Source organism: Ambystoma mexicanum, chromosome 2q, assembly GCF_040938575.1.
Source record: "Ambystoma mexicanum isolate Mex_15411 chromosome 2q, UKY_AmexF1_1, whole genome shotgun sequence".
Taxonomy (NCBI): domain Eukaryota; kingdom Metazoa; phylum Chordata; class Amphibia; order Caudata; family Ambystomatidae; genus Ambystoma; species Ambystoma mexicanum.
In genome coordinates, this window is record NC_090924.1 from 771,522,167 (window position 1) to 771,544,611 (window position 22,445).

Consider the following 22,445-nt stretch of genomic DNA (forward strand, 5'->3'; position numbering starts at 1 on the left):
AGCCTGCCCGTCTCCAGGTTGGATATCCCGGGCAGGTGGACCACTGACTAGTGAATGTTGTTCGACAGTGCCCACTCCCAAATGTCGATCGAAAGACTGCAGATAGGCAGGGACTATGTACCGCCCTGCTGGTTGATGTAATACAAGCAGGTGGAGCTGTCTGTATTGACGCAGACCGATTTTCCGATCAGTGGGAGAAAAGCCTTGAGAGCAAGCCAGATGGCCATCATCTCGAGCCAGTTGATGTGCTCCAGCTGCTCTGGATGAGACCAACTCCATGGATGCTGTGGCTGTCCAGGGTAGCCCCCCACCAGTCTAGGGATGAGTCTGTGGTAATGGTAATCTGTGGTAACCGCTGCCGGAATGGCCTGCCTACCCACAGGTTGGTGTATGTACCTCACCAGACTAGGTCCTGGTGGAAATGTGGTGTGCTGACTGGCTTCGCCTGCGACCCCTTCTTCGAAATCTAGGAAGCTGAGAAATTAAGCTGCAGCCTCCGCATCTTGAGTCTCATCTGCGGCACCGCGAGAAGACATGCCGCCATAATTCCCAAAAAGTGTTCGTACCACCATGCTGAGGTACTGCTGTGCTGAAGAAATGCCTCATGGCCCTTTTGATTGCTGCGATCTTGTCCGTTGAGGGAAAGATCTTCTCGCCCTTGTATCGCAGATGAGACCCAGAAATGGCAGTCTGGGTGAGCAGGAACTGCCTTTTTTAAATGGATGGATAATCTTAGGTTGTATAGGGTATGCATCAGAGTGGAAGCTGTGTGGTATACTGCCTCCAGGGACCTCGCCCTGACTAACCAGTCATCGGGGTATGGGTACATTTGGTGGTCCTGCACCTCTAGTAGGGCTGCCACCGCATTCATTACCCTTGTAAAGACCCTTGGGGCCGAGTTGAGTTCAAATGGTAAAACTGTATTGAAAATGAAAACCCATGATCCTGAACCGCAGGAAGAACCAATGGGGTTCCCAAATTGGGACGTGCAGGTAGGCAACCTTCAGATCCAGGGAGCACATCCAGTCTCCCTCGCACAAAGTATCTGCAATGAAGGCTGGGGAACCATCTTGAACTTAAGGAGGGGAAGAGAAAGGTTGAACGAAGAACGGTCCAACACAACTTTCAGGCCAGCCTGGTTCTTTTTGTGTATGGAGAATACCTGGGAATAGAAGTCCCTGCCTCGCTGAGAAGCTGGGACTTCTATCGCCTGGCTCTCTACGAGCGAGCGGAGGTCCGCCAACAGTTGCTGTTGCAATCAGTGGGAGCAGAGGGGAGGAAGGAGATAACGGAGAGATTGGTAGCCGGCAGACCGTGGAAACTACTGAGAGAATCCACGGGTCAGCAAACATTGCCCGCCAGGAGTGTACGTGTAAGGCAAGCCTGTCCCCCAACCAGAGACTTGTGGATTCGGATGGACCTGTCACAACTTTTCTTTCTGAGGCTGGTGCTGAGGAGGGTAATGGAAGAATCCCTTATTAGCAACCTTGTGCTGCTTGTGCCTGTGTTGGCTTGGAGATCTGTCTGGTTGCCTAGACAGTCTCTCCTGGAAGCCCCTGAAGCCTCCAAAGGCTTGGCTGTAGGACTTGGGCATAGATTTTGGTAGAACAGACAAGGATTTAGCTGTCTGGGAGCTATTCTTTTTCTTGTCTAGTTCCTCGTCTGTTAAGTGGAACAAGTCTCCCTCCCTCAAAAGGCAGGTCGAGGATGCGTTCCTGCACATCTGGGTTGAACTTTGTTGCCATGAGCTAGGGTGTCGTCCTCATGTCGGTGGTGATACATATGGCTCTGAGGTGTCGATGTGGGCCACTGTCGATTCCATATCATCTTGGGCCACAATTTTTCCCTCCACCAACCCTGCCTTGAACCGTGCCTTGCTGTGGGTAGGAAGCTCTGGAAGGGCGTCTGATCTCCCGACACAACTTTAGATTAACCACCGCCAACATGGCATCAGCGTTGGCCTGACGCAGGTAGAGCATGGCATTCGAGTCCCAAAGGACTCCAAAAGCTTTCCCTCCTTGCCCAGGAGTTAGAAATTGGATGAAGCGGAGGAAGACTGGTTTGGAATAGAGCAATGCCATTGCTATCACAGAGTAATGTGGCTTGGGGTGCACCAACAATAACAGGGAATCCCCCTGCCGTCTGCCTGTATTTTGCATCCAGGGGTGTATTAGCAGGCTGGGTAGAGTGTGGTTTGACCCCAGCCATTTTTGGCTAGGGATTCCACATCCTTCTGCAGAGGGATGCTAGTTCTTGTGGGAGGACACAGTAAGTACTTCTGCCAGTACCCACCGACCTCTGGTTGCTCCGCCTGTGGCTGAGGAAGGCCTAGATACTCCGCCAGACCCACCAGCCTCTCATGGAATGCTTTAGGAGACGATGGTTACTCAGGCTGCAGAGGGGGTTGAGCCGGGGGCTGAGATGCCATGATTGGAGTGAGCGCAGGAGCCAAGGGCTTCGCTGAACCCAAGGCCTGGAGACCAGTGGGAACTTGGGGCTGTACTGGAGTTAGCATGTCCCCGATTACATCCTTGAGGATGGGACCCATCTGTGGTGATCTCATTAAGGTAACTTTTTTTCGAAGAACCTAGCCTCCCAAGCAGCGGCAGCCGACGGATTCGGGGTAAAGGCCTGAGGTTGCGGTGTCCTGGGCTGCCCCGGTCTCGCCAAGCTAGGTGAGGAAAACCTGCCCTGCAAAGTGAGGGGTTAAGACGTGGACCAGGTAACCGGCTTTGACCAATCCCATCTCAATGCGCGCTCCCTGCCTCATCTCCGAGCGGGAAAGGTGCTGGGTGAGCCGCTATTTTGTCTGATGCAGTGGCCTTTGTCTTACCAAAAAACCACACAGGTTAATCCATTCTACAAGTTGAAATGTACCAACATGTGTTGTCATTATCTCAATCTTGCCTGTATTAACAGTATTTTGCTTAAAGGCGCATGCTGAGTTAAAGAACTGGGCATGTGTCGTCTGCCATTCAAATGAAGTGTTTCAATTTTTATTTTGGATTCTATTTCTAGCAAAGGCAGTTAAAAATCAAAAGAAAAAAAACAATGTACAAAAAAGTTGTCTAAAAAGAATGGAAAAATCGTCCTCTCATCTGGTTTGAGTTTATAATTTGTATGTACACCTGTGCAAAGGAATCAGTGCTGTGAAAAATACTTGCAGTTGATGTAAATTTGTTAGTAGAGTGAGGATCCCACTTAACCACCAGAGATTCTTACAAAACGTTAGGTCACCGTTTAGTGTTCGTGGTGCATCTGTCTGTTTTTTAGAGAGATATAAAGAGAAAAAACAACCCTCAGCTGTGACATTATTTGCTTCTCACTAGACTGGATTATCAGCCGACCGGTTTCAGTGGAATGCTGCTAGTATACCACTTTCTTCAGGGCTATCAAAAAGGCGCCAGCCTGCATGCCTTATCTGTTTTGCAATGCAGCGTTGTCTGCAGTTGTGGATACTGTGCCCACCTGCAGGGATGACAGGAGGGGGGAGCAGATTCAAGTACCCTAGGTTACAGGGTATGCCAAGTTTACAGGCATCCCACGACTATGCCCACCATTGACCCTATCCAAAGTTAAGGAACAATGGTAAGGGTAAGCCGCTATCCTGTTACATTTGGCATACTATAGCAGATAGTTTATGATAGAAGATACAAGTACCTTTTTAAAGTATCTCCAATCTCCACCCCCACCCCTGCAGGTGGGCACAGTATCAACAACTGCAGACAACGCTGCATTGCAAAACAGATAAGGCATGCAGGCTGGTGCCTTTTTGATATCCCTGAAGAAAGTGGTCCACTAGCAGCATTCCACTGAAACCGGTTGGCTGAAACAATGCAGTCTAGTGAAAAGCAAATAATGCCACAGCTGAGGATTGTTTTTTCTCTTTATATCTCTCTAGAAAACTGACAGATACACCACGAACAGCACAAACACTATACAGAGTGACCTAACATTTTGTAAGAATCTCTGGAGGTTAAGTGGGGTCCTCACTCTACTAACAAACAAATGACATCAACTGCAAGTATTTTTCACAGCAGTGATTCCTCTGCAAAGGTGTACATACAAATTATCAACTCGCACCAGTTGAGTGGACGATTTTTCCATCCTTTCTAGATAACTTTTTTGTAAATTGTCTTTCTTTTGATTTTTAACTGCATCTGTAGGACATAGAATCCAAAATAAAAATGTAAACAATTCATTTGAATATCAGACACATGCCCAGTTGTTTAACACAGCATGCGCCTTTTAGCAAAATACTGTTAATACAGGCAAGATTGAGATAATGACAACACCTGTTGGTACATTTCAACTTGTAGAATGGATTAACCTGTGTGGTTTTTTTGGTGTAACAGACTTGGGCAACCCACAGATGGTAACCCCGAACAGTCCTTTTTGTGTTTTGTAGGCCATTTTGTCTTGCTACGAGGCTGAGGCGTGGGGGATGCGGAGGTGAGCCCAGTCTCTACCTGCACGCGGAATAGCGAAGGCTGAGACCTTCCCTGCACCTCAGGTCGAGACCTGGGAGGCAGAGTGCCCTTGGCCATGGTGCTGATAGTGCTGCTTAAAGGCGCCCCCTCTGACACGGGTCCGGTAACAGAGCGATGCCCCTCGGGATGGAGCACAGTAAAAAAGCCCTGCGGGCCCTCAGAGGTGGGACCAGTAGGATCTTGCGACCCCTTGGCCCGTGGGCCGGTAGCTGGAGTAGCTTCAGTCTTTTTGCTGGTTTTAGGACCTGGGGGGTCCCTCCCGCTAAGGCGCTTCTTGGGGAAGAAGTGACCCTTATGGGGTGCAGAGGAGAACAGAGCTCCTACCTTGGGCCTGGTCTTCCTCCTCACAAATGCTTTGAGGTCCCCTAGAAGTGATCCTTCGAAGAGCATTCTTCACCTGGCCAACCTATTCTTCAGGGTGCGCGGGGTCAAAGCGTCGCACACGGAACAGCCGTCCCCAGTCATGGTCTGGGCCAAGGCACCGGAGGCAGAGTGCATGAGAGTCGGACGTAGGTAAGTGGCCCTCGAATGCTGGAACCTGCTGAAAGCCACAGTCGACATGCGCCGGGGAGGAGCGTGGCATCAGAGGACAGAGCAGTACTTAACAATCGGAGACTAAAAAAAAAAATAAAAAAATAAAAAAATAAAAAAGTCTACTACTATCACTGGAAAGCACGACAGAGGATCTGCAAAATAATCCAGAAAAAGTCAAGAAAAAACTGTGGAAAGCAGATTGTATCAACACCTTAGAGGGCATCAATAAACATAAGCTACACAAGTTTGTGGCAGAAGAAATAGGGAGATATAGTGAGCCTTTACCTTATCTAAAAAAATGTCCGGACCCGGCTATCAAGTGACCTCCCTGAGAACCAGTCAAAATCGGAAAAAGCAGAGATAACCTGCAGATTTTGTGGGAAAGCCGATGCATGGGAACCTCTTGTCCACTTGTACACAACCTGCACAGCTTTAACACGGGAAAGATCACAGTATTTAGGAACTATTTGGTAAAATATAGAGCTTATGACCTCAGAAGTGTGGCGGAGATCCCTACTGAACGGAACACAAACCAGCATGATTATAGCAGTGGTGACATTTTTTTAAATAATTATCTGGCCGCTAGACTTGAGTAATAGTGTCATGAGGCGACTCCCTGGTTATTACTGTGAACTTTTTAGTTTGAAACTCTGTGGATATCTTAAACCTGGTAAAATGGCACTTTGAGAGGTTTTTGCTAGAAAAGTTTATGTTTAAACTAATTGTGCAATACATTTTTTTTTCAAAAACAACTACTTCTTTCAGTGAATAGCGCGTGGAATTACAAGGCCAGAGGGCTAACCCAGGAGCGCTGGTGAAAGCAGTGTGTTCCTGTCACATGGAAAAGAGGACTGAGGAGTGGTGCCAGTGGGAAGAGTCAGGGGAGCATTTGCTCCCAGGGCCTCAACCCCTGTGCGCACCTAAATTTAAAGGGGAAGACAATATTTTCTGGTGAAAAAGGTTCAGTATCCAGTCCCTAGCGAGGGACACCCCCATACAGTATGGAGGAAAGGGGACAGGACGTAGGAGTAGAAAAGGTGGCGACAAGACATCCAACAGTCTTTGAAAAGTTTGCAGCTAATACCAACATGACTAAAGGGCTGATATCTAACCTGTACCGCATCTTGCTCAGTGCCAGGGAGATCGTGGGAGTAGGACCTAGGTAAGGAGATTGAGAAAGAGTGGGAGAGCATTTGGTTCAGGATAAAAAAGCCCCCTAAAGCAATACTACTGAAAGAAGCGGCTCATAAAAAGGTTATTACCAGATGTTACGGGACAACTGTAAAATTAGTAAAATGAATCCCAGGACACAGGGGCAATGCTGGCATTAATGTAGAGAAGAGGGGACTTATTTGCACATTTGGTGGAGATGCCCAAAGATTAAACCCTTCTGGGAAGGGATGGTAGCATATATATCCCCGACTAATGGGAAGTACCTTTCCCTTCGACCTTGGGTGAATACGATTATCCATCCGTACAAAAGGAATCTACCCATTATTTCAAAAGATGGAGAATCGATAACATTGATGCGACTGGTAGCTAAACTAGTCCTGGCCTGGAAATGGAGAAATCATGAGGCGCCTCACACAAATCTATGGGGGGTCTGACTGTGGAACTTACTAGCTCGGGAAAAGTTAACGGCATAGGTGGGGGGTACTGGCAGACCAATATAAGGAACCATTTTTCCCATAAATTGGGGCTGGTGATGAACTCAATTTCCTCTGAAGTCATGCATACTATGTGCCTGAATAAGCTCAGGGCGCTCAATCTATATGACATAAAATAACCTATAAAGGGTGCTTTTCATGAACTATGGCTCGGCACAACATAACTGCAATAGAAGGGCCAGACAGGAGATGTCTTTGGAAGGGGTGCTAGGCTAGATATACAGATATGGGTGGGGAAAATTGTTAAACTCTTCTTAGCATTGGAATGTATTAGCTTATGCCAGACCAGGCTTGAGAAGGTTATGTTAAAAAAATAAATAAAAAAAAATTATAAAGCTCTCATTCACCAAAGGCACCTTGGTGCTAAGCCTAAAACCAACAAGTAAGAAGCAGCAGAAAAATTGGAACAAAAAATGTCAGTTCGCGCCTAAACGACCAATGATTTCGGATAACCCTGAGGGAGACAGGTAGGGTGTTGCATAGCTTAGCGGCTACAATCCAGAAATCTCAGCCACCCATTCTACACAACCACACCAGAGGGACTTAAATGAGACAGCCATCTCGAGATCTAAGAGAACGAGCACGTACATAGGGGCGGAATCTGTCTTGTAAATATTCTGCACCTTTAGCCCAGTGAACAACACAGAGAGCCTTGAATTCAATTTGTTTCCCCACAGCGAGCCAGTGCAAGTTACGCAAATAGGCGAGATATGGGACCCAAAGGGAGTCCCTGTAGCTACTCATGCTTCAAGATTTTGTAAAAGTTAAAGTCAGCAAATAAGTTAACTGGGCTGGGAGAGTTCTAGCAATTTGCAATAGTCTATTCGACTCAAAACAAGCGAAGCCACAACAGGACGTAGTACTGCTGCAGGTGACAGCAACTTGAGCCTCCATCGATGGGGTGGAAGAGACTTTCACTCCAAGACCTTTAACAGCCGCAGAGGAAGGAAAAGGAACAAGAGAGGCCAGAAAAGCTGTGTCCAAAATGAGATTGGAATAGAACCAGCACCAACAAGGACATCAGTATTGTCCCCATTCAGCTAAAGCAAGTTGTGGATTTATCCACTGGGCCACAGTAACCAAACAATCCCTTAACTGAGACTAGGTTGCACCAGACTAAGCCTAACAATCTGGGTGTCATCAGTGTAGGAGTAGCAGCAGAGGTCATGGGAGCGGATCAGACCAACAAGAGGCTGGATGTAAACATTAAAAAGAACAGGGCACAGGTTTGAGCCCTGGGGGACATCACATGAAAGAAGAAAAAGAGAAGATTTAAACTAGACTAGGACGGGCCGGATAGTCCCGCAGTGCAAAGACCGTCCAAAAAGATGGTGTTTTTTTTCTTTCTTGCTGAAGGGTTACTGAATATTTAGTTTTTTGTACTATGAAAGTGGTTTTAACATTGCACCTTAAATAATGAAGAAACCTAAAAAAATTGACAAAAAAAAATATGAAAAAAATGGAGTACATTGGAAATTAGTATTTTGTTGCAAGGTTTACAAATGAAACATACATTTTGTATATAACAATGTATACAAAAGTCATCTAAAGATTCTAGCAAGCAAATTTACTTTTGTATATTTTCTTTATTTCTTTGGCTACTTGCAAGTTCACACAAATAGCTAAAATAATTAAACCATTTAACAAATCTCTGCGCAAAGACCATTTTGCACCACCAGACAAAATGATAATGTTGCTTAAAAGTACCTGTTGTGCATCTGATTCAGATTCAAATGTGATAAACCAGTTGTCGTTGTAGGCAAACTCACAGTTGATGAATTTAGGCAAATGATCTCCTTTAAAAAGTGCTTCTACCTCCTGAAAAATAGTACATTAATATTAGTTGCGTTTCACCACAGTTCTGACTTCAATCGTTTTCACACAAGCCAGACCAAAGGTACATTTAGGGAAGGACAAAATGTAAGATATGTAATAAATTCAAAATGATTTTTTTTTTAAATGGTTAGCCATCAACTAGATAGATTTACAAGAGATCCGGAGGGACAGAAGAAAGCAGGAGCCATCTCAATTGTTAAATGGAAACCTTGAGGTGGAATATACCAGAGCGGATGGAAGATCATGTAAACTGTAATTTTGTATACCCAGCACTAACGCACCATGCTGCTGTGTTCTTCCAGCCCTTGCACTGTACCTGTGGCTTAGGAATGTAGTGAAAGGAGAGGTGACAGGAAACTGGCTGGAACATTAAACTTGGTTACCCCCCTCATAACCGCCCGCCCTAATCAAAAAGAAAAAGTACAATACCTGGTGTTTCACTCATCATCCCTGTCCCCACTCCACAACTGAAACATTTTGCTACCTGCCGTCCTAACACTCACCCCCCCCAACCGCATCTTCCTGAAATTCACAACCCCATATCTCCAATCAAAGCTCAATGACCAAGGTGCAGCCTCTGTGTTGACAAAGGCAGAGAAGCCTTAAACAGAGTAGGAGCCACAGCTTTAACAAACGGACAGAATAGCAGTACCTAGAAAGTCAGAGGAGCCACAGACTGTGCAAAACACAGGACTCATTTGTCCATTCTCTCACAAAGTCGTGATCTTCCAAGACCAGAGAGAGATCCTTCTTCCCCCGCTGGCCACTGTGAACATTGAGGCCCAATGCCATACCCAGCTTGCAGTGGTACTGCGCCGGGGCAGAATGGCACTGAGGGAACATCAGTGAGGGTGAATGTTCACTGGGCATGGATGAAGGCCACGCAGTGGTACAGTGTCAGGGAAGGGGACTATATCCATTTCCTTCTACACAGCAAATTATGAAGATGGGTGGCAAGAGACTGCAATTGATTCGACAGTTGATCGCCATCAGCTTTAACTATCTAGAGTTGATGGGAAAAGTAGCTTTTGTCCGTTTAGATTTGACCTCTTAATCTAAACCAGGTAATACTATGCTTACATATCTAATAAAGATTTTCCTAGTGAATCTGTCATTTTGGAAAAAAATATTCAGAAGGACACTATACTTTTGTGTTTATTGATCAATAATTTTAATTAAATCAGTTATTCAATGTTTTTCGGCGTTTCTCACTAACTACAATGAACCTCAAGACCCCACATGTTCATCTGCAACCACAAACCACCCTTCACCATCCTTTTGACCAATCTTAACCGCCATAATCACCTTGCTTATTAGCACTTCCATTCCCCTCACCGACCCTTCCAGAATAGAAGTTATGGATGAAAGCATTTAAAGATTTAGTGATGGATTTCCTCTTGCTTACCGCCTGCCCAATTCCTTTTCCTTTCGTTGATAGAAATGAAGAACACACTAGGGAAAGGGCGATTAAGGGTGCCACAGCGTAGAAAGGCTGTATTAACATGGTAATCCACGCAATACAGAAAGGAAAAGTTACTCACCATAGTGACTCTCACACTCCTAGTCCATAGTCCCCTTTCTTCCATACTTGTGGAATATTCCATCGTTTGGGACGTGATTGGAGCACTTTTGTGAAGCATTCAAAAACATGGTCCTTTTATTTAATTTTTTAACACAGCGTCAGCACACACATGGCTCCAGCCCCGCCTAGCGCATCCCCCTTCACTCCTTTTGCATCACCACGGTCAGACATATTATCAAGTAAAAGAAACTTTTAAAAGAAGATGGCAGTAAGACGTGTGGAGAAAAGGGGGACTATGGACTAGGAGTACGTTTGTCACTACAGTGATTAACTTTTAGTCCTTCGTACCGTGCCTTCCCTCCATATGTGTGGGACCGAACGACCCAACAGAGTGTCAACTCTAGAGCTGAGGTTAAGACAATCTTTGCAGGACACCAAAGAGCAGGCCCGAGTGGCCAGCTTGGTGATGATTTCCCAGGTAACATTTCTGAAAACCTACAGAGGCTGCTTTAAACCACACTAGATGCGCATGATTCCTTTGGAGGCCTGTAGGTCTTGCACTGTGTGGGCTTCTTTGATGCAGTCAACTAACCAGCTAGAAATTGTGGCCTTGGAGGCCGGTATTCCTTTTTTGCATTTGCAAAATGTGACAAAAAGGCAAGAAGTTCTGAAGTCCTTTGTCCCATCAAGATAGAATGAGAGCTATCTCAATGTTGAGGATGTGTAGGACCCATTCTGCGTCTGACAAAGGGTCCGGACTGGTAAATGAACAGCTTGATTAGTATGAAAATCCAAAATCATTTAAGGGAGGAAAGACTGGTGTGTTCGCAGCACCACTTTATCCCTGTGGAAGGACAAAGGGTTCTTCAATGCATAGGGCCCACAGCTCGCCAATCCTAGTGACCCGGAAGGCCAGCTTCCATGTGAACAATTTAAGATCCACCATCACCATAGGCTCAAACGGCTTATGACAGAAGGCCTTGAGCACTGCATTGAGGTTCCATTTTTGCCTGAGGCTGCCTGACTGGTGGAAAAAAATGCAGCAGGTAAGCAAAACAACTTTTTATGACTGGGTTTGTGAGAGTGAACGAAGCAGAGTCAGTATTGAGGTATGCTCCGATGGCAGTCAGGTATGTAGGGAAAGAGTGCAAATGAATGCCAGTGGATGTAAGGTCTGAGAAAGTAGGGGGACACTATCCACAGACGCTTGACGAGGATCAATGTGTTTGTTTATGCACCAGTGACAAAAGTGGATTAATTAGCTTTTGTACTGTGCGCACGTAGAAGGTTTGCACGCTGCCTGGATAACGTGCATATTTTCATCAGGAACCAGGCCGCCAAGATGAGTGAATGTGGGGAGGGATGCCACACTTGTAGGTCGGTCTGTTGAAGGAGCTTGGGAATTTCCGGCAACTGGATTAGTGGAGATACTGAACACGTCTGCAGCTCTGTGAACCAGAACCTGGTGGTCACCAAGGAGCTATAGACGCCAGCGTGTAGTCCTGCTCCTCCCGCAGTTTCAACTGGGCTTGATGAATCAAATGGAGAGGAGGGGAGGCGAACGCCGACGCCGACATTCAATCCCGGGAAATCTCTAAGGCATCTCCCAGGGAGTCCGACCCGGACTATCCCTGGAAGAATATAAACAGAGGTTTTCTGTTCGTGTGAGTTGCAAACAGGTCTAAACTTGGGACTCCCACTTAGAGAAGAGATAGAAGAGAACTTGATTGTTTAACTCTCACTTGTGGTTTACAGAAGATTGGCTGCTGAGCGAATTGGCATCCGTGTTTTCGTGGCCAGCAATGGCCACCGCTTTAAGCCAAGCTCCATTCTGTACCGCCCATTGCCATATTTGGAGGGCTAGGCCCACCAGAGGAAGGGACTTGGTCACCCCTTGCTAGTTTATGTAAAAAATCAAGACTGATATCTGTCCTGATGCAAACTACTTTGCTGGTGATACTGGGCTGGAAAGCATTTAGGGCCAGAAAAATGGCTAGTAATTCCAGGCGCGGTGAGTGGCACGGTTTTGCGGTGCCTGCTGGTTTTGCTGCCTTCCTGGAGTCTGTCCACATTTTCCATTGAGAAGGAAAAGGAGGAGTTACAGTACTACATGCACACACTGGTGCGGAGCGCAGCGCAGTATTTGGCACAGTGTGTTTTGTGTTTGGTGATCGTGATCAAAGCAAACGACCGGCAGTGCCTCCTCCTGGATGACCTATTCTGAAGGGTAAGGTGCCAGATTTCAACTACTTTGGAGCAATAATATAAGTTTGGTCCAGTTCCCTTATAAAGTTAGAGTTTGAATTATTATTAGCTGTAACTCAGATGTGCTCTTAATTGCACAGGTAAAACATGGACTGTGAACTGCAGCCCTCTTTTGCATTGAAATATGCACCAGAGTATTTTCTGACACGGCCACACAGAGTACTAGATAAACTAACACCACTCAGGTTTAGTCCTGCACGAGAGTGACTGTGGGCTCCTTCCTTTGAGCTCTTTGCAGGTGAACATTTTTTAAAGCTACTCATTGTATGCACCTTGTCGACACCAGCCAAACTAATAATGAACAGCTTGGGTGTTGCTGGATTAGTGACTGTGGGACATTTCCTTTGAGCTCTCCATACGCGAATACCCTAAAGTAACCTAAACTATGAATTCCATACCTACATAAGTGAATGCGGGATCTCTTGAACTCTTCGCAGATTCAAACTTAGGTACACAATCTGACGGGAACAGGCTCTCCTGAAGAACCTGCGTGACATTTGGGGAACGCTTTGATATATTTTATTTATATCGCGCTCATACACAAGTGTTTCAGAGCGCGACCAAGCAAAGGGAGGGGAACAGGCGAGAACAAAAATACGATCTTACTGGGCCCAGTGACATTAAGAACGCGCAAGTGCTAGGAAAAGGAAGAAAGAGGGAAGTGCATTGAGGGGCAGAAGTGGAAAGTGCGGACAGAAGAGAACAGAATAGATAATATGTGGGATAAAGAAAGACAAAAGGTAGTGCAGCCAGACACGTGGCAAGTGCATGATTAGTCAGATAGCGTATATCTGATAAGCGCAGAGGAATATTGGGGACTGTATGGGTACAGATAAGGATCCCAGTGCCAGGGGTGGCCCGGAGGCAGTTCAGGAGGGAGACAGGGTGCGTAGGTACCTAGGCCCAAAGGACAGAGGTTGGCCAGGTGCACGATGCCAAGCGAGAGAAACAGATTAGCAGGGGAGAAGTGGGGCAAAGGCAGAAGCGAAGAGTAAGGTCTTGAGGTGCTTCCAGAACCGGAGATGGTTCTCCTCAAGTTTCAGGGTGGTCGAGAGGCTGTTCCAAAGGGAGGCCCCAACCAAAGACCCATATGCCCCCAGCTTGTTTCTTTGAAAAACGCCCAGCCCTGAGGGAATTATACATAGGAGCAAAGGGCTCGAGAACGGAGGTATTTACGGAGGGATAGTTGAAGGTATTTCGGTCTGAGGCCCCAGAAAGCCTTGTGGACAATGCAGAGGGTTTTAAATTAAATCCTTGCATCCACAGGGAGCCATTGTTGGCAGCAAACCAATTTTGAATGGCGGATAAGCAATCAGATGAGGGAAGGCGAGGAGGTGCCGAATGAAGCCTGAAAAGGAGTTGGGCGTCATCAGAAAAGCACTGGAAATTTGAGCAGAAAATGGAAATGCAGTAGGCGAGAGTTGCCAGGTATTGGTTGAAAAGCCAGGGCGAGAGGTTAGACCCCTGAGGAACACCACAGGTAGAGAGGGAGATGGTGGATAGGAAGGATTTGAATGTGAACGCTTGCGAGAAAATTCTTTGCTTTGGAGCAAGCATTTATTTCGCGTTTTGCAAAAAATAATTAAAATCGATTTACGATTTCTCACTTTTACAATGCACTGATTTGCTGGGAAAGATGGAGAATATTTTATTGCTGTTATTCTTATAGCTATTATCTGAGACAATTGACTGACCATAATTCGTTTTTAACACAGGGTATGACAAAGATGGATTTCATTTTAATAATTTTTCACCATTGGTTGCCACTGAGTTGATAGTAAATTATTCAGTTTGTCTTCCTTTAAAAATATATGGACTGAAAAAAAGTTGTTTTTCTTAGCATGCCGGCTTGCTCCAAAAGATACAATTCCTTCAGTGGGGTGAGTAAAACAGGTTCACTTAATAAACAAAAACTTATCATTGCCAAACAATCAAACAAAAAAACCTGCACTTAACAGAAATAAGGCGGCATTGTGGACCGGTAGGTTGCATCCAGTGAAAATACACTGGGGACTATGTTAAGGCAAGAGAAAATAAATAACCATTTAAAATCTCAGAAAAAAACGTAATATGGAACCTGGTGAACAAACCATTACCACCACTGGTCTATGCACACATCCACATCACAGTTGACAACTTCTGACCATCCCCCCCCAATTGATTATAATTGCCTGCTTAATTTGGTTTTGAATTTACAGAGTGACAAAAGCACAGAACACAACTCAGTAAAGTGCGCAAACTATTTAAGGTGGAACAGCGCAAATGTATCCTCTTCCAAGTATTTCCACTAATGTATTTAAATCCCCAGACTTCGCTTGCATTGCGGCAGAATTATACCATCATCCTAGCTTGCACCATAATGATTTGTATCAATCTTCTGATGGCTCGGAAAGAAGGGGCAAAGAGATCCTTAACTAATCATTCTAAAAGCCCTTTATACAATCTGCTCCAAATTAGAAAAACATCAGCAGGCATTAGACAATAGGAGGAGCCAAGTACCCCCACTCCAACTACACCGCCTACATTACCTGAAACGTATGACCCAAAGTATGTGATGTATCCTGAACAGATAAACCAGAAGAGAAGAGCGTGGACTCTGCCGTACCCAAAAGAATACGTATACCTAATAGAATATGGGAGGTAAAGTACCCATTGAAGAAACCATACCTGAATACAAGACAATATGATGGCCATTTGAACGAGATTCCTGAGGAAACAAAGAAACTAAATGACAAGGATGAATGGTGATGTCATACAAAGTTGAATCGACACCCATATAGAAAGACAACCGGACCAGAGAGGCAGACGATTTTTAAAGAACAAAGTACCACCAAGAATAAGTGACATCTTGGGATCAAGATGAAGAAACTTATGCAGCAAACCTGATGAAGATATTTAGTTAGTTTAAACTTTTACAGAAGCAATGAAACGCAAGCAGCAAAGCAATCATGAAGCTAGCCACATGCTTTTTAAATAGTTAGACCGCAGCAAGCACCAACATATACATATATATATATATACCATATACCTCTACAGATACATAAGTAAAGGATGGATGATTCCACTACGTATAAAGCAGTACTGAACAAAGCAAGAAGGCCTCATTTCAGTGTCAGTTAAGAAAAGCAATTGAATTAAACAGAATAAAAGTTCAGCTAATGAGTTCACTGAGCCAAGAAAGCCATGGTTTTATCAAACTGGAATTGGCTGACATTGTATACAATCAACGTGAAAGAACAGAAGCTCCTGTTCAGAGAGGTCAAGCAAAAACAAAGACGTCAAAGGACTATTGAAAATAAAATCAAATACACAAAAAGGTTCAATTTCATGGTGTTCAGTCGCATGATAGAAGGAAGTTGGACGAATGAGAGGATCACACCTACGCACGGAAGCCGGCTGGTGCCCATACTCCTTAAAAATTCTCAGAGAACAGTCCAAACTCAAGGCCAACTTCAACTAATTGACACTGAACCATTGAGGTGATGGACGATATGCTAATCGGTGGGAAGCTGGTGCAAAGACGAGCTCACCCGCACCTGGTTTTTCAGTCTGCGTGCTGCTAACGTAGGTGAAAAAGTACAGACGGGGATTAAATGCCAAACAATGTAGGGGACCACATAGTTGGAGGTCCTATAGTTTGAGTAGCCAATAGGACATCGTACATTTAGTGACTTTCATAGTGGGCATTTGTAGGGGAGGGCTTAGTTGCCCCACCTAATTTTAACTATACGATTACCTCTCTGCGTTACTCCATACAGATATAGAACCTATGCTTAGTTATTCACTTAGAACCAAACCCACTTCCAGTTAAGTTTTTGTAGTTTGCCACATAGGATGAAGTTGGTAATGACGCAGGTCAACACGTCAGTAACAACCAGTTATGGGTATATAAACCCAGTTTTTTTTAATGAAATAGAGTCTGAGAATCAAGCAATTGCTGATGTTCGTTGTACTCCCCGTTTTAGATACTTGACATTAAAACAGACTAACTTTGCCAAACTATTTGTGTCATCTTGATTATTGATGTATGAATAAAATCTGCATCCCCATCCATCTCCAGTGTATTGCTACTCATCTCAAATGGCTGTTTGGGAACACCCAGCTCAGAGGGCCTAGTGAAATTGCTCGATATGGTGTCATCCTCACCTACCCATGTGGAATCCCAAGAAAACACAGTATCTATACTGGCAGTTCAGAGACTATCCTCATCCATTATTAGTATCAAGGATACTCCTACAGTAGAAGTAACTAGGGGCCATACTTGTGAAATTCAAAATGAAAATGTAAGCAAAAAACAAATCTAAGTGGAAGAGACCACAAATATAAAGTGTTCAAGCAAAAGAAACCTTGCAAGCAAAAATATAAAAAAAAGGAGAGCCAAAAAAAAAAAAAGAAACCCAGACTAATGTAGATCTCAAGCACACTCTACCAGTGAGGACATAGTTTGCACTGAGAATGAACAAGTGTATGAACTACTAACCACACCAAAACCTCCAAGTGTTGGCGAAAGCTAAGGAAAGCCAACAGCTCCCTGGCCCCTTAGACAAGTGGATTAGGGCCATAGCAGAAAATCCACCTCAAGAAGCAACCAGAAAATCTGGAGACAATTACACCTCGTAACAATGATGATTAAATTTATTCAAATAACGGAAATGGATTAGATCTCTTACCATTGCGAACGCGCACACAAAGGTCCAAGACCCTGAGCTTTGATAAAACGCCACCCAACACAGCAGATTTTTGGAACAGTCACCAGTAAATATAAGATCGGAAAAATAAAAATTGTGAATACATATGCCAATTGCAACAGCCAATTTCTCAAACGCTCCAATACACTAGAAATTATTCATTGTCTTCCTCAATTGAATGCGATTTCCACCAGTGATTTTCCACTGGTGTAAATTCTGAAAACTATCACTGAAGCCAATTGAGCATGGCTCCATATCAGGTCTCCTATTATAATGGAATTAATAATGTTACATGAAACATGTTTTCAGAGCTTGGTTATGAGCGCAAAATATATAGAACCTATCCAACCTAAAAAGGAAATCTACTAGGGATGTTGCAAAGAGAAGCAAATTTAATCTAATGGATTTGGATATTGAATAGATAGCTAAGAAAGTGGTGGGAGCAATTGGATATAGTACATCTGTCACCCAAAATTAAAATCAATGGGGGGAGGATTTAGAAAAAGTCTAGACTGCTCCCACAGCTCAATATCCAAATATTGTGAAGGAATACCAGGGGCTTCAACTTGTTCATGTCCAAGGAGGAGGGTCTTAAGAACATTCTGAGAGCTAATTGTACTAGTGAAGACATGGCTCATGAAAGAAGTTATCATTGATGCATATCATATTATCCAAAGATTTGCAAGACGTAATCCAACTGTTATCAGGTAATATTATCCCCAATATATATGGTCGCTGTACATAATATCGCCGGGAAAAGGTTGTGGCGATATTATATGGGTGTTCCATGCAATAATGTCCCCACAAAAAACGGCCATTTTGTCGGCGATATTTTTGCATGGCGATATTTTTGTGGGGACATTATTACATGGAACCATCCAACTGGGAGACCCTTTGGTGGTATATTAATTGATTCAAGAAATTACTTAAAACTAAAAGAACATGCTATTAGCTACTGCCCCTATATATTAGCTGTGGTTGTAACAATAGAAACGCATCTCGAGACCGTCATGGTATTAATCATTAAAATGAATAATCCTCCGACCCATGGGGGGGGTTCTACTGACCTCATGGAAACTATTGAAAATGTAATCTGTGATTGGCTTATAGATGCTAATGAGCGATCTAAACTACCAAAGACCTGGATGACAAACACCAATACATGTGGGGTGAACACTATCATTCCAAATGTTTCTCTTACTTCCTTTACTGCTGCTCACTGGGGGGAATTTATGGCAATTCAAGGTCTCCACAAGCCACATGGAACCAGGGATGCCTGCATATACTTGGTCCAATGGATGTGTGAACAGCTGGATAGATTACCTTTCCATGTCAGGGGACGGTTTTAGCAAGAACTAGTGAGTTAAGTTTGATTCAAAATAAACTCGGTGATTATGTGAACCCGCATATTTACCTTAAAATACCCACAAAGGAATTCTGATATAATCCGGGGGAGATTTAAGAGTTAATAGGTCTGGTAACAGAATTCGTTGGAATGATTTGAATATAGGAATGTTTAACCAGCAAAAGAGCAATGGCCTGATTAAGATGGATATGTCAAGATATTAGGATGAAAGATTTATTTGAACTGCAATAAAAGATGCCTATGCATTTACGTTATGTTATGGGAAAAAGATCTATCCCAATAGCAAAGGGGAATTGAACCAGCCTTTTGATGCAGCTATTAGAGCGACAGATTATATATAATAAACAGAGGAAACTGATCAAGCGATTGAGATTGGAGGCGATATCGGAGAGAGAACTTCTAGCTAAATAAACTAAAGAAAAATGGTGTGGGACCACAAAGCTTCTATATTTACAAGACAATGGCAAAATATTTGTAGAGCCTTACAAGAGCCCGACTCTCGCAGATTCTGGACCTTATATAATTCTTGGACAGAAATCACTGCTAGTGAGAAAGAACTTCATCCTATCAATGTAATTGCTAAGATTAGGCATATAGAGACTTTGTATATCTCACCCATTGAAGAAAATTCTCAACCACTCTAGGCAAAGGGAAGCTTTGAATGGAGATTTGATGTGCTCCTTGGAGGATATTAAAAGATTCATCCCGAAACTGAAGTATCTAAAGCCCCTGGGCCAGACGGAATACCTAATATCTTAAAAGCAGATCCCGATATATGGGCGATTATATTACACATTATTTTGGTAATATATTCACCACTGGATTTGATCCACAATGTTGGAAAGAATCTGTCATCCCTATCCTAAAAAAGGAGGCCGGTTAGACCCATATAACTACCGGCTATTAGCCATGGTTGATGCAAGTTCGAAACTTTTTGCACAGATTTTGATGCAAAATATAAACCAGTGGACTCAAAATTTAACACATTTTTAAAAATCAGCAAGCAGACATTATAAAAGGCTTTAGCTCCCTTAATGAGCTCCAAGGACAATTGTCCCGTTTGGCATCTTTGAAGGTGTGATTATACCACAGTGGCGGATCAAGTGACGTTGAATGATTCTAGGAGGGACTCCACTTGTAGCCGGTGCATTGGGGACCTCTGCACGGTCAGTAATTCTGGGAGGGGCGAGTGGTGAGCCGCGTCATGGGATGCTGTACAGATCCACTGGGGAAACAATCAGCAAGCCTGGGGGATCTACGCTCCAGACAGCGGTTTTGCCATCGGCCCTCTTGCTGAGGGACCTGTGCCGGGGCTGAATGGAAGCAGCAGGCAAACAAGTACATCAGCGGATTAGTGGGAGCCAACATTGATGTGGGCAAAGCTCAGCACTCCATGAGCAGTGTAGCCAATCAGGAGGCAACCTCTTTCAAGACTGCACAGCCTTAAGCCTAGAGGGGTTGACAGCCTTCTGAACGCACCTGACTGCTGCTCAAAAAACAAAACACCTCACAAGCCACAGCAGCCACAGGGGAAGGGAACACATGGCTAAACATACAATTCAAGATTGTGGCTTGCACACAACAGGCCCTGTCTCCCACACACCCTGATCCACAGTTTAGCCAGCTTAAGAAAGACCGTAGAATCCATACTGGTAAGAGCATAAAAATGTAACAGGCAAGTGCATATTTCTTAACACCACAAAGTAGACCACTAAATCATGGGGAAGCCCAGTCTACATCACTATCAGTATTGGGCGCATTGGGTGGAATCGATAACAGATGGAAAACAAGTTTGATAAACCTAATGAAGTGGCACAACTGGTAACGAGAACCTCCACGCTCAAACAGAGAACCACAGAAATGGACCAGCAATTTGCCCGGTTGTTACCACTGGTGCAAGAAATGGGGAGCGAAATGAAGGCACTAATCAAGGGGAAGACACTGATGGATTTCAGCATTAATATCTCCAGAAATCTGGTAAGGGCCCAGCAGATTAGTGCGATTTGTCTCCTAGCTAGTGCTGAGGCAGATGACCCAGTTACCTGTGTCACAAATTGCCACCTAGATCTGCTTGGTTTGGAAGTGGAGCAAGACCCCATGTATGTAGACAAATGCTACAGAATTAAAACTCAGGTCGCCAAGAAAAATCTAGTCTTGCCAATTGAACCAACCCTCATTGTCAAACTCTGGCACTCAAGATACAGAGACTTAAAAGCAGCAGCCACATAGCATCAGTTAAAGTATCAAGTTCACAAGGTTCTCATTTTTACAGACCTGAGCCAAGGGTCACAAGGAAAGAGTAGATCTTTAGGGATGCAGAGACTGTAGAAGAGCTTTTGAAATTGGTCCTTGAAACAAATACTACGATCGTAGAGAAAGGATGAAGAGCTATGAGCGCTGTTCAGCTCTAGGACACCCAGGGAATTTAGTGTATTCACCTCATATTAGGCTGTTACGATGGTGCAAATTGATTGCGTAAGCAGTCGTTTGCTGTGTGAAGGGTGAGGTGGGGTGAGGGTGAAGGCTACTGTTCTAATCTCAGTATTGAAAAAGGTAGATTGGTGCTAAAGTTTACTTCATTAAGTTAGTTACAATCCAAGAAGGTATAACTGGGGTTATGCTAAAATGGTGTGAGCTGTACATGTTTGGTAACGGAGGGTTGGGGGCATACTAAGCTTGTATGGTACACTGAGCTTTAAGCTATGTGATGTTTTGGGATTGGTTTTTTCAGGAGAGTATTGCAGATCTTTGAATGTGCCCGCTACCTGAACTAATGTTTGTAATTTCTCTCCCCCTATGTCAACAAGGACTCAGAGCCCCCATAATGTCTGTGGTTTGGGGATTACATTTTCTTGAACTTAAAAAAAGAAATAAAATTAAGAAAAATTATTAATAGGAGAGCATTGTTCTTGTTCTGGTATCTACCTTCAAATTCAAATAAAAAAGATGGTTGTTTTGGGTAACTGTTTGAACTTCTAAAGCTCCTTCCAAAGCTTTCGGTTGGCCGCAGCCAGCACCGCTTGGTATTTGCCTGACTGAGTTGAAGGGCCGCATTTGCAAAGACTTTCTCCTCAACTCTCTCCAAAACCCTTATCCTTCCTTTGACAAGACTTGTGATGCCGATGGCAATGATTTTGAATGGAGGGTAGCCACTGCGACCACTGTAGAAAATCGGAGAGGACATGTGGTTAGGGGTATGTACGTGGACGCTTGTAGCCTGTAGATGAGTCTTTTTGCTTGTGTGTTGGCCCTTATGTGGCTTTACCCACACTTTCTTGGTTTCAACCAAAATGTCCTGAAAGAAAAGGCCTGCATGTTCCTGTGTTTTCAAAGTAAGAGACCCTGTCAAAACCCCTGCCTGATGAATAGGAGGTTCAGGTGACAGAATGTCTAAAGAACACAAGATCAAATGCCTGGTCATGAAACAGGCAGAGCTATCAGCAGCAAGCACGGCGCACGTGGCAATGGCTTGGGCTCCTTTGTCTCTGGAGGAAGCTCCACCGGAGGAGAAGGGGACTGAGGTGGAACTTCCACTGGCGTTGGCGAAGGAGGCAGTACTTGGTCTTGGAGATTCCAGTGGTACCGTTAAAACTTCACAAAAAGTCCTTAAAGTATGTTTTCATCAGGTCGAGTGTATTAGGTTTTGGAAACAGCAGGAAAAAATGCTCTTCCAAAGATGGTCTTGGCTGTGGAGTTGGAAACGGTCTGCTGAACAAATTATGACTGCATGATTCTGTTGACACTGACTGCTAAGAAGTCCCCTCCACCCCCGCCAACCACAGATCAACGTAGTGTTACGGTGCGGAAGTAGGACAACAATAGATTGTCAGTGGTAGGGGCATTCTAGGATTCCAATCTCTCCACTGACTGTAAGGATCTTTCCCCAAGGATGCAGATGAGGTTTTGGGCCGGGCATCCACACTTGTAAAGCCGAAGGAGCCGGTAAAACTGCCAACCCTGTAGTAACGTGTATCAAAGATTTGTCAGAAGCCATGATTATTTTGGCCATTATTTAGGAGCGTTCAATGGTTCCTTACCCTTTTGATGGATCCTCGGCATAGCAGGTAGATGTGGAAT

At 44.3% G+C, this 22,445-nt stretch overlaps 1 protein-coding gene across 5 annotated transcripts in view; it reads right to left on the reverse strand.

Moving 5' to 3' along the window:
- Positions 1-22,445, reverse strand: part of LARP4B (La ribonucleoprotein 4B) — a 2,592,412-nt gene that overhangs the window by 1,481,440 nt on the left and 1,088,527 nt on the right. For all 5 annotated transcript variants that reach the window (XM_069648004.1, XM_069648003.1, XM_069648001.1 and 2 more), the window contains one exon: positions 8,399-8,509. In XM_069648004.1, coding sequence (XP_069504105.1) covers positions 8,399-8,509 — 111 coding nt within the window. The remainder of the gene's footprint in view (positions 1-8,398; positions 8,510-22,445) is intronic.